Source organism: Capra hircus, assembly GCF_001704415.2.
Source record: "Capra hircus breed San Clemente chromosome X unlocalized genomic scaffold, ASM170441v1, whole genome shotgun sequence".
NCBI classification, from domain to species: Eukaryota; Metazoa; Chordata; class Mammalia; order Artiodactyla; family Bovidae; genus Capra; species Capra hircus.
The window spans coordinates 21146532-21159160 of record NW_017189516.1 but is presented as its reverse complement, the minus strand read 5'-3'; the positions used below and the strand labels follow the sequence as shown (position 1 = coordinate 21159160).

Sequence of the window (12629 nt, the reverse complement as noted above, 5' to 3'; positions counted from 1 at the left end):
AATCTTACTACTTGGTGTGTTAGACCTCCCAGGGTAGGCAGAGAGCAGATGATATTTTATGTAGTGTAACAGACCAAGAGAAAAGCTTTCAGTGTCCCTCAATACCACTCCATATAGATATCCACCTTTACTTTCTATGGGTTTGGCCAGCTTTTCTCAGCTAAACTTGCTTTCATTATACTCTATGAGAGAGGCATGGACTAGAACATCAAAAGTGGAAATAAAACCAATATAGTTTCAGCTCAACTGCTGACTCTTTCCATTAATACTGGGACAAAATGGTCTATAAGGCTCTTAAGTTTTATGTACTAAAAAAGAATCTTTAACCTCTTCATATCTCTCTTCCTTTTTGATGAAGTCAGAAAATGTGTTCAGAAGGCTGTGGGCATCTCCAGTTTATCCTTGTTGACTACTAGTCAATAAGGATGATAATAGAAGAAAGGCATCGGTACAGTTCTCTCTCTCTGGCCACCCTGAACTCAAACTCTATTAATCAGCTTCCTTGGCTGGTTTCTCCAGTGACTGAGCTAAGCTGTCCATGAGCTCCTATACAAAAGGCTCTGGAAAGGTCACCAGACACTTTTACAACAATTTTTTCCAGGTAAGTTTTCTTATTACCATTTCCAGGGGAGGCAACTGAAGATCAAAGGACAACTGAAACCTAAGGGAAAACTTTCCCAAAGCCATGGTTGGCTAATCGGTGCCCACAGCAGCATTAGAATCAAAGTTTGTCTGATTCTTTCCACTATGGCATATCTGGTGATCATGATTGTTGCTTTGGCTGAAAAAGCCACACTTCTGGGTCGCTTGGAATGGATTGGGTAGGTAGAGAGGGAAATGATTGGATAGGTAGAGAGGTAGAAGGTGGAAAATACTGTTTAGAGCTTTAAGTTTGAAGTTACCTTCAGATATCAAATTGGAGGAACATGTCACCCCTTTGAGGCTTCTTGGTCATACTAGTGGTAAAGAACCTGCCTGCCAATGCAGGAGACATGAAATGTGGGTTCGATCCATGGGGTGGCATGATCCCCTGGAGGAGGGTATGGCAACCCGCTCCACTATTCTTGCCTGGAGAATCCCATGGACAGAGGAGCCTGGTGGGTTACAGTCCACAGGGTTGCAAAGACTCAGACTCAACTGAAGCAACATAGCACGCATGCACACACATCACCCCCTTACCAACATATATTCAACTGAAAGAGTTAAAGTTTATTTATTTATTTATTTACAAAAATACACTCTGCTGTTTCATTGACAGAGAAGTCCCTCTGCCTTTTCTTATCTGTGATAAGACCTTCTCGCCTCATGGGGCATTTTTATATTCCTTGGAATGTTTGCAATTTTTATGCCAGTATTTAATATAAACCAGTTACTTTCTCATAGATCAACTATCACACCTGGGGAGGGGAAGAATTTGACACAGACCACCCGGAACTTTTAGCAACAGGATTTGGGCATTGCTAACAAATTCTCTCAGAAGTTCCAAGCATGCATGATCATGCTCCTGGTAGCTTCTTTATTTTTCATATGACTGCATTGAATGATCCCAGTACCTGACTGCCAAGTCCACTGCCAACATTACTTAAACCCATTTTGTGGATGTGGAAAACTAGAGTTCAGAGAAATGGAATGATTTATCCAAGATTTCTCAACTACTTAATGGAAGAGCCAGAATTCATGCTCACACTTATCCTAAAAGCCTTTGTTCATAGCCGTAACACTGTGAGAACATAACACACTGAGTAGCACACATAGCACACATAGCATAGAACACTGTGCGAAATGTGAGAACACTGAGAAGACTGTGAGAACCATAGGAAGGTGAGACATGGACTTTAACTCTGGGACCTAGTCCTTTCCTGCACAGAGAACCTCACTGTAGCTAAGGACCCCTAGAAATGCCATAGCTATAGGACTCAGGCCTGAGAAACCCTCAACTGGGCACTGGGACTTCACCTGCATTATCAACTGGGCCTACCACATATACCATAAAGATCCTTCTACTGGTTAAAAGCCTTATTGCCTATTTTGCTCACTTCCTTATTCTGGTGATTCACCTAGTCCCTACAGCCTCTGCAGTTTCCCTGGTGCTCAGGGTGTGACTCCTTTCTCTCTCTTTCCCTCCAAGGTCACATCTTCCAGGAAGATCTCGCCTCCCTACTGAAGCCCCTGGACCAGCCTTCTGCAGTGCCATGCTCTGTGTATTTGACAAGCTGAGTTGGACACTCCATGTAGTAGTGTCAGTTTGTCAAATACCCCAAGTGCGGCATATGCCTAGCAGCTCCAGGCTGGGACACTTGAGATACAACAGAAGAGAGACAGTTGGATAAGAGAACACTCAGCAAATACCAACTAAGTTCTCAGAAGTTATTTTCGGTGACTTTGAGGGAAATAAACCATTATACGTGAAGGTGTGGGGGAAAGATGAAGCAGCTCTGCTACACACAGTGGGAGCCCTAGGGGGACACAGTAGTCTTGAAAAGGCATTTGGGCACTTTCAAGGTATGTAAATGTTCTTTGATTCATACTTTCTTCCTTCACACTCCCTTCCCAGAGTCACCTAGCAAGGACATGAGGACTTAGACACCCAATTTCTTGACACTTAATCTTGACTTCTAAACACTTTGACCCTACTTATCTCCCTCCTTTTCCTTATGTTCTTTCTCCTCTTGGGAATACCTTCTTTATTTCTCTTGTCTCATCCAGTTCTTTCCCATACTTCCTGGCCCAGCCAAAGTCCAGCATCTCCAAAGACTTTTGAAAGTTAACTTATATTCTTTCCTGCTTCGTTCTTCAACACACTCCTTGCCTGGGTGCTTGTATGTACCCATTTATTTCTTACTGCCCAATGATACCTTTTGAATTGTTAGTGAACTTCTAAGGGAGGTATTTTTTAATTCCCCACTAGGTTGTGAACTCCTAGAGAACAGTACTCTTTCCTTGATTGCTCTCTCCCCATTCCATCCCTACCCCAACCTCAGCACAGTACTCTAGTTACACAAAATACTTTAAAAATGCTTATTGATTGAAATACTTTCCACTAGTCCCTTAGCTTTGGGGCTTTGGGTCAAATGCTACCCAGGAACTTTGTGAAAAAGCAATTAAATTTTGGTAACTACAATGCTATAGGGTGTGTGAGGTTACTGCGAACATGGAGGGTTTTATCCCTGAGAAATAGGGTCAAAAGTCAGAGGATCAGGGCAGTAAAGTAGACCCAGAGAGAAAGTAAGTTTTGTAATCACTTGGTAGCAAAAGGTTATATAGATACTTTATTGCAGGATTTTTCAGAGACTTTAATATTGAAATATTGCTTTGGAAGTCTCTAAGAGAGAGCCATGGAGTGAAACATTCCCCATGCCTATCTGATTATGGATTTTTTTTTCTGTGGGCCATTTCCTGGGTCTTGTATTTCATGGAACAAAATTTGAGAAACTACCTTAGAGGAGCTTTATATTTTTCCTCTCTTCTGGAGATCTTGTCTTTTTCCCAACCAGTTACTTGCCTAAGACAGATCCAATGTTATCACATCATCTTTATTTAGTCTATACTGTATATTTGGACTAGGTCTATACCTAGGGCTTTCTTACTGACTTATTTTATATGTAAAAATTTATCAGGTTTTGGACAGAGACGATCTCGGGACGTTTCCTGCTGTAATATATATACATGATCCTAGGTCTGTAATTTTATCTTTTGTGTGACATTTAATCAAACTGGCATCCATGTTAACTGGGATCATTAAAATAATTTAGATGTTTGCTTTCAATTTTTTCTACTCTGGAACAATTTATGTAGCAACAACAAAAGGCATACAGGCCTGGGGGATGGAAGTGCTCCTTGATTCATTACTTTCATTCATGTAAAACAAAGGGCTCCTTGTTCACTTTTGTGTATAATTTTGACTTTTGTAATCTGTGTATGGGGGGCAGCTGTTAGTTAAATCTGAAATGACCTTGGGTTGCATTGTAATCAAAAGTGGTACATGTCAGCTTCCATAGAGGGTTAAGAAGTCGATTTGACATGAATTACCTGAGGAAAAGTTGAACTTGCCCAGAACAGGTCTTCACTGAGGAGAATGATTTAAAAAGTACATTGTGTGTGCACATATTCAGAAAGATAAACAAACACACACACACACACATACACATGCTCAGGCACTTCCATCCCCAGGACCTAGTATTTATTCCTGCTTGAGAAGAAAGACTTCCATGCTGTGATCGTCACACCACATTATAAGAAGGGGTCAGGAGATAAAGATGACCGATGAAAAGTATAACTTTTCCAAAGATTTCAGAAATCTAGGAAGTAAAAATCCCTGAGGGTGATGCATCCATAGTTTGGAAAGAAGGAGAGCTCTTTATCTGTGCACCCACAGTCCCTAAGACAAAAGAAAGACTCTTTTTTTTAATGGTTTCCAGTTAACCTGGGAAGAGTCACCCAGGTGGAGCTGGCAGGATAATTAAGAGGAGAATAGAAGGCAGTTGGGAGAAGGCAATAGCACCCCACTCCAGTACTCTTGCCTGGAAAATCCCATGGATGGAGGAGCCTGGCAGGCTGCAGTTCATGGGGTCGCGAAGAGTCAGACATGAGTGAGCGACTTCCCTTTCACTTTTCACTTTCATGCATTGGTGAAGGAAATGGCAACTCACTCCAGTGTTCTTGCCTGGAGAATCCCAGGGATGGGGGAGCCTGGTGGGCTGCCGTCTATGGGGTCGCAAAGAGTTGGACACAACGGAAGCGACTTAACAGCAGCAGCAGCAGCAGCAGCAGCAGAAGGCAGTTGAGTACTCTTTTACCAAAGATTTATTGTGTTTCAGTGAGCTCACTGCTGAAATGAAGTAAAGATAGCACGGGTGTGAGGGAAGAAAAACCAGAAAAGAAAATGTTCTATGCATACTCCCAGGACCTCAACCATCTCAACTAGTCTCACTTTAATCACTCTTGGTAGATACTTGAGAGAGGACCAGAATTACCAGTGTTGTTATTATGCTTAGATATTTATTGAGCATCAAAAGAATATCAGAGCACTAGGCTCTTAGTACAGGAGCAGATCTGAACCCTGCTCTGTTTCATGATAATCTTGATTCAAAGCTATCTGGCACTAGAGAAAGGGAAGTGACCTGAACCCAACTCATCCTCTGAGCTGGTGGAGCTGAGCCTCCCTCTGGCCGTTCAGTGGTAAGAGGCCAAAGTTGAATGGCATCTGGAAGCATAGTGACCAAGTCCTAGTGCTATGGGCACGTTCTTCTGATGTTTGGAGAAAAGCAATGGAAGCTGTAGGCAGGAATACTAGAAGGGTCTAGGGCATGACCCAGCAGCAGGCTTGCTTGAGGTACATATGGAAACTTCTTAGGCAAAACCAGTTACTCTTAGCAACCCCATTGTTGGCAAGGAAGACATGTTGGACTAACCAGGAAGAAACAGCAGGGAAAGGGGCCATGTAGAATGGCCCAGTAAGACATTTTTAGCAGACATTCTTGCCCTTGGTCGCTAGAAGCTCATAGTCCAGGGTATCTGTATACAGCAGACGAGCATAGTCACTGTTGATCTGGGTGATGATCTGGTACTCCTGGCCCAGGCAAGGCTCATCAGAGTAGTCATTGCCCAGAGTCTGGGAATCTGGCTCTTCATTGGAGCAGCCACTTGTGAAGAGGGCCACCCTCATTGTTTCACCAGAGTCACTGGCCTCCCTGGCATGAAACCTGTGGTTCAAGAGCCCACCACCCATGAGAAGAAACTTGAATCTGGTACCTTGGTTTCCCACTTTTCTGCCCCAATTATTGACAACTGACCATCAAGCACCTGCCACCCAAGGATTCTTGGAACAGAGGGCTAGTGGACTTGGATTATTTTGTGTATTCACTGGGTTAGGACAGTACCATAGGAGGTGCTTCTGAGAAGGAAGAAAGTTGTGCCCTGACCTTGAAGGCCTCTGGGCTTAATATTGGGCCTGTACCAAACCCACTTGCCTCTATGCCAATAATCAACAAACTTGAGGACAAGGAACAGGTCAGAAGATAGATGATGAGAAGCTATCTTACCTGGCCACTTCATAGACATGATCTAGAAAAAAAAGAAGAAGAAGAATCAGGTCAGAAGTCTCCATAGGGAATGGGTAAGGGCCAAACGCAAGTTCTTGTGAAAAGAAAAGGGAAGAGGAGACAGAAAGGGGGATCTCAATATGTCTCAGCCTTCCAATCATTAGGAGCTGTTAGGAAGGTGGTTTGAAATACAGATTTACCTGTTTTTCAACAGATGCAGATTTATCCGGGAAAGGAAGAGGAAGCACATTGATCTGTCATCTTTGGCACAATCTGACTCTGGACATTGGGCTAGAGCTTGGTGTGATGAGGGGAGGGACACTGGAACTGGATCCACTCTCCACCCAGGAGTCTTGCCAACTATCCTTCAGGGAGTCCTTATGAAAAACTTGGCAGCCATTCAGAGCCCAGACAAAAGGGTCTGAATTACCAGTCTGATGCCCGAGACTAGCTTGAGTCATTCTCAAGTGCATTTCTCCCCATCTTGCATCCAGGAAAGATCTTGGAATAAGTCACCATTGCCCCCTAGTGTCTGTGGAGGAGAAATATCTACATTCTGCTACTGCTACTGCTGCTAAGTCGCTTCAGTTGTGTCCAACTCTGTACGACCCCATAGACGGCAGCCCACCAGGCTCCCCCGTCCCTAGGATTCTCCAGGCAAGAACACTGGAGTGGGTTGCCATTTCCTTCTCCAATACGTGAAAAGTGAAAGTGAAGTCGTTCAGTCTTGACCGACTCTTCGCGACCCCATGGACTGCAGACTGCCAGGCTCCTCCATCCATGGGATTTTCCAGGTGAGAGTACTGGAGTGGGATGCCATTGCCTTCTCCATTCTACATAGGCTTAGAAGTTCTATAAGTAAGTAAGTGAAGTTGCTCAGTCGTGTCCGACTCTTTGCAACCCCATGGACTCTAGCCTACCAGGCTTCTCTGTCCATGAGATTCTCCAGGCAAGAATCCTGAAGTGGGTTGCCATTTCCTTCTCCAGGGGATCTTCTCGACCCAGGGATCGAACCTGGGTCTCCTGAATTGCAGGCAGACACTTTAACTTCTGAGCCACCAGGGAAGCTCTATAGCCTGGTACAAAGATGGATGTCTCTTAGTACTGCCCTCTAGGTGCTTGTAATCTTTCAGAGATGCAACTGGGAATGTAAACATTAAACCACAACAAAGCAAAAACAGAATGCTGCAGGTTTTTGTTTTGTGATAAAGCCTTACATTTCCATGTCTTACCTTCCTGATTGGCCCTGCAGCTTTCATACTGTAGGATATTTTTCATTTTTATATGCCTAGTGCATGGTACATAGTAGGTACTCAGAAGCTACATGTTAAATTGAGAAGATGCCCTGAGGCTGTCTCCCTTATAGAGAGATAGAATGCAGGAATTCTGGAAAGGCATTCCAGGGAGGAAAAAGTATAAAGACATGAGGTGTGTCACATATTTGCCTGTTTGACTCCAGTGACTGGGAATGAAATTAGGTCTAAGAGAATGGTGGGGGTTGACAAGATAGGCCAGGGCCACATTATAGAGGGCCTTCAATGGTATGCTACATTTTGACCTCTGTCCTCTGAGTCATGGAGAACACTGGACTGTTTTTCAAAGAGAAATATTCTAATATGGTTACAGTTTGTACTCAGTCTTATTGAGACTATGATGAATGTTTTAGTTTTAGTACTCCTAGGATTTGTGGCAACTTAAGGTATCTCCACTTCCAAGTTTAGCCTCATGGATCATAGCCATGGTAATTGGCCAAGACAAGAGTTTTTACTTCAAACCCAGGACAAGGAGAAACTCAAGGCTTCCTCCTCTTTTTGGGTTGGAGAGACCTGTGGTAGAAATCAGACTATTAGGGAGTAGGAGCTACTTCAAAGGAAGAGACACATAAATGCTAGTAATGACTAGTGCAAAAGGAATTGAGGTGTAGTTAGGCTTACTTAGAAGTAAACATTAAGAGTCTCCTTTTCCTCTGTTGGCAAACAGATGTTAAATGACTCTGACAACTACACTGTAATCATGTCACTGCCTGGCTTAAATTTTTTAAGTGATTTTTAATGCAAGACTTAGAGAAGAAATTCCAAATTCCTTAACCTGTCATTCAAGATTTTCTAGAATCAGGAATGAACTTATCTTTTCCTTAGTATTTCCCTATTGCTTGGCTACATGAATGTTGTCTATTGATGACTCCTCTCACATTTATCTTTTACAATTTCACCCCTTTATTCATGTAATTTCTTGTATTTGTAGAATATTGTCCCTTTTCAATGGCTTTCATCCCCCAATGTATGGTCTAAGTCCTGCCTCCACCTGAAAGCCCTTGATAATTATTCTACCCCTAACTGATTCTCCTATCCTTTGGATCCCTTTAGCACTGATTGTCTTCTTCAAGCTTTGAGTTCATAACCTTTATAGCTATGTATTGTTATTGATAAACTCCATGACTCTACCTTGATTCCATTAATTAAACTGTAAATAACTTGAGGCAAGTAATTGTTACTTCTCCTTAACTTGCATCCTCATTAAAAATCCATTATATAGATGCTGTGCCAGGTTGAGTAAAAAAATTTTTGAATTAAATTTCATATGTTGTACTTTTATTGCATGTCTGTCTCCATGAATTCCCTATCCTCACTTTCAGGATAGGCTGGGGACTCTTTGAAGTGCCTAACATAGTGCTTGATACAGAGTTTATGTTCAACTGTATTGCTGAATGAAAAAATAAGCAAAAGCCACCCATTCATATTCATCACTCACCCTGCTGGGATGTCTTCTGGCAGACCATGATATAAGTCATGGTGATAAACACTATACAGCACAAGGAGATGATGAGAATTATGGCGAAGATAGACAGGCCTTTACCTAGGAGGCAAAACAAGACCAAGTGGTATCTGGTTGAAAACAGTCCAGAAACAGAGACTCCAAGGATCAGTCCAGACTAGCTCACAGTTCTTTCTTTTCCATCTTCTCCTAACTTATTTAGCTAGCCAGAGAGACAAACAAAACCCTGGATCCATGAGAAAGACTTGAGAGAAGCTAGAGACACAATGTATATGCAAGTTATTTCAGATTCACTCATTGATGGCTGATTGGCCTGGGCATTTGAACCAGTACTCCATGCTTTCCATGGGGCCAAGACAAGAGGTTTTTCACATTTTCTTAGGAGAAAGTGTTTCCTAGCTTCACAGAAATACTACTGTATTGAGATTATGATCAATTACTTCTAGTCATAATGATTCTTTTATTCAAACACTCTGTCCAAGCATTCAGGTTTCTTAATCCTCAAAACATATTTCGACTGAGTCTCCTGGGTTACCTATCTAAATCATGAAGGAAACCCCTGGACTAGGTTTCTGGTCCTGAATCTGTTATTGATTTGCTGCATGACTGTGGTAGGCAGAATAAAGGACCTCCAAAGATGTTCATATTCATATCCCCAGTATGTTAGTTTACACTGTAGGGAAGAATTAAGATTGCAGATATATTTAAGGTTGTTAATTCATTGACTTTGAAGTGGGGAGATTATCTTGAAATATCTGGGTGGGCTCAATGGAATCTCAAGGGTCTCCCAAAAGTGGAAGAAGGAAACAGAAGAGGGAATGATAGTGAGATATTTGAAGATGCTACATTGCTAGTTTTGAAAATGGTGGAAGGTAACCAGAAGCCAAAGAAAGAAGGTAACCTCTAGGAACTGAAAGGAAGACAAAGAAACTGATTATCCACAGTCTCCAAAAATAACATAGCCCAATTATACCTTAATTTTAGCCCAGTGTGTCATACTTCTGATGTCCAGAAGTATAGGATAATACATTTGTGTTATTTTAAGATGCTAAGTATGGGGCACTTTTTCAGCAGTCCTAGAAGGCTAAATACATAGAAGTCATAGAAGAATAAATACAGTGACTTTAATCAGATTTCTGACTAATACCTTAGTTTCCCCATAAGTTCAATGAAAAGATTGGATGATGTCTAATGCACTTGTAGCTATAATATTCTGAATCTAGGGAATGAGGTCAGGGGATATGGATGGAGAGGGAAAGAAATCTCAGTGTTCTTAGGATTTACTGCTGCAACTCACTTTGTTTTCTCTAGATCCCAAAATATTATACCTTAGAAAGCTTGTATTTGTGGTCCTTAGAGCTCTGATTGGAGTTGAGAGAACCCAAGGTTTAAAATGATACAGATCAAGGGAAGGTTCCTCATTGGAGAGAGTCAAGTTGTAAAATAATTAATAGAGGATGTAGGGCATAAACTCCAAATCTTTGAGTATCCACTCCTCCAAAAGTTATTTTCTCATCTTCTCAAATCAACTGTCTTAAGAAGTATCTTCTTGTCCCCATTCTTCTATGGATATTGCCATAGGAGAGACATGGGACTATGGAAGTCTTCAAGCCAAAAGTGACAACACAAAAATGGAACACAAAACAAGTTTAAGCTGTGACCTGAGACAAACAAGAAACTCTGCAACCAGGAGGGCAGAAGTACAGAGGCATTAAGAATTCCACCATCAATGACACACAACCAGAGGATAAGACCAGGAGTGATAGTCATCAAACTTTTATGTACCTATTAATCAAAGCAGATACCTACTGTAGACCTGGAGTCTTAGAGGTCTCCAGGCATCAATATTTTTGTTGCAGGACCATGGGGGTGGTCTAGAGAGTTCTGAGGGATGGGCCAAGGCAGCCAAGGTGATAATGGGAAACAGTGGTTAAGGGAAACATCTAGCATCAACTGGTATTATTGATGAAATAAAATGAAATAAAATAGAAGTATTTCATTGTTTTAATAATCAATGTAGTCAAACCACTGCATACTAGCTATTAGGTCCAGGTGAAAACCCAAAGAACTTATCTTTGGGGTTTGCATCTCTGAGACTTTGACTTAGGGATCCTTGAAACTTTGAAGGAATCAGAAATCAGCTACAAGCTGCTTGGTGACCTCTGAAGAATAACTCAAGTAATGAAGCCTTGCCACTACCCTTACCTGGTCCAATGCCTGTCTCCCTGGGAGAGCTGGCTGAAGTCATAGCCCCACTCCAATTCTTACACAGAACATTTAGGAAGTATATCATTATGCCAACAGAGAACTAAGAACACGGAGGGCGGTCCTAAGATGGTGGAGTAATAGGATGGGAAGACCACTTTCTCCCTCACAAATTCCTCAAAAGAACATTTCAATGCTGAGCAAACTCCACAAAACAACTTCTGAGTGCTGGCAGAGGACATCAGGCAACCAGAAAAGCAGACCATTGTCTTCGAAAACAGTGAACCTCTCTGGGAGTCCCTCAATGTGGAGAAACTTTTCATCTTTAACCTAGATGTTTTATCATCTGTGCTGTATAGATGGAGAAATCTAGAGGCTACTGTAAAAATAAAACTGAAAACCAGAAGCAGGAGGCTTAAGTCCAAAGCCTGAGAACATCAGAGAACTCCTGAATTCAGGGAACATTAAGCAATAGGAGCTCATCAAACGCCTCCATACCTACACTGAAACCAAGCTCCACCCAAGAGCCAACAAGTTCCAGAGCAAGACATACCACGCAAATTCTCCAGCAACACAGGAACACATCCCTGAGCTTCAATATATAGGCAGCTCAAAGCTACTCCAAAACCTTTGACGTCTCATAACCATTACTGGTCACTCGACTGTACTCAAGAGAGAAGAAACCCAGCTCCACCTACCAGAACTCCAACACAAGCCTCCCTAACCAACAAACCTTGACAAGCCACTGATACAACCCCACCCACAGTGAGGAAGCTCCATAATAAAGAGAACTCCACAAATTACCAGAATATTAAAAGACTACCCCAAACGCAGCAATATAACCAAGATGAAGAGACAGAGGAACACCCAGCAGGTTAAGGAACAGGAGAAATGCCCACCAAACCAAACAAAAGAGGAAGACATAGGGAATCTACCTGAGAAAGAATTCCGAATATTGATACTGGAAATGATCCAAAATCTTGAAATCAAAATGGAATCACAGATACATAGCCTAGAGACAAGGATTGAGAAGATGCAAGAAAGGTTTAACAGGAACCTAGAAGAAATAAAAAAGAGTCAATACATAATGAATAATGCAATAAATGAGATCAGAAACACTCTGGAGGCAACAAAGAGTAGAATAATGGAGGCAAAAGATAGGATTAGTGAAATAGAAGATAGAATGGTAGAAATAAATGAATCAGAGAGGAAGAAAGAAAAACGAATGAAAAGAAATGAGGACAATCTCAGAGACATCCAGGACAATATGAAATACTCCAACATTCGGATTATAGGAGTCCCAGAAGAAGAAGACAAAAAGAAAGACCATGAGAAAATCCTTGAGCAGATAATAGTTGAAACTTCCCTAAAATGGGGAAGGAAATAATCACCCAAGTCCAAGAAACACAGAGTTCCAAATAGGAAAAACCCAAGGCGAAACACCCCAAGACACATATTAATCAAATTAACAAAGATCAAACACAAAGAACAAATATTAAAAGCAGCAAGGGAAAAACAAAATAACACACAAGGGATTCCCATAAGAATAACAGCTGATCTTTCAATAGAAACTCTTCAGGCCAGGAGGAAATGGCAAGACATATTTAA

At 41.7% G+C, this 12629-nt stretch overlaps 1 protein-coding gene and 1 non-coding gene across 2 annotated transcripts in view; one reads left to right on the top strand and one right to left on the bottom strand.

Annotated features, from left to right (window-relative positions):
• Positions 1-2174: 2174 nt before the first annotated feature.
• MIR223 (microRNA 223) lies at positions 2175-2281 on the top strand. The gene has a single exon (NR_129658.1). It is a non-coding gene; the product is annotated as a microRNA 223 (primary transcript).
• Positions 2282-4785: 2504 nt separating this feature from the next.
• VSIG4 (V-set and immunoglobulin domain containing 4) overlaps positions 4786-12629 on the bottom strand; it is a 45145-nt gene continuing 37301 nt past the window's right edge. Inside the window, exons 5-7 of the mRNA XM_005700851.3 lie at positions 8793-8897; positions 6042-6063; positions 4786-5702 (exon numbers count right to left, since the gene is read on the bottom strand). Coding sequence (XP_005700908.1) covers positions 5465-5702; positions 6042-6063; positions 8793-8897 — 365 coding nt within the window. The 3' untranslated portion in view covers positions 4786-5464. The remainder of the gene's footprint in view (positions 5703-6041; positions 6064-8792; positions 8898-12629) is intronic.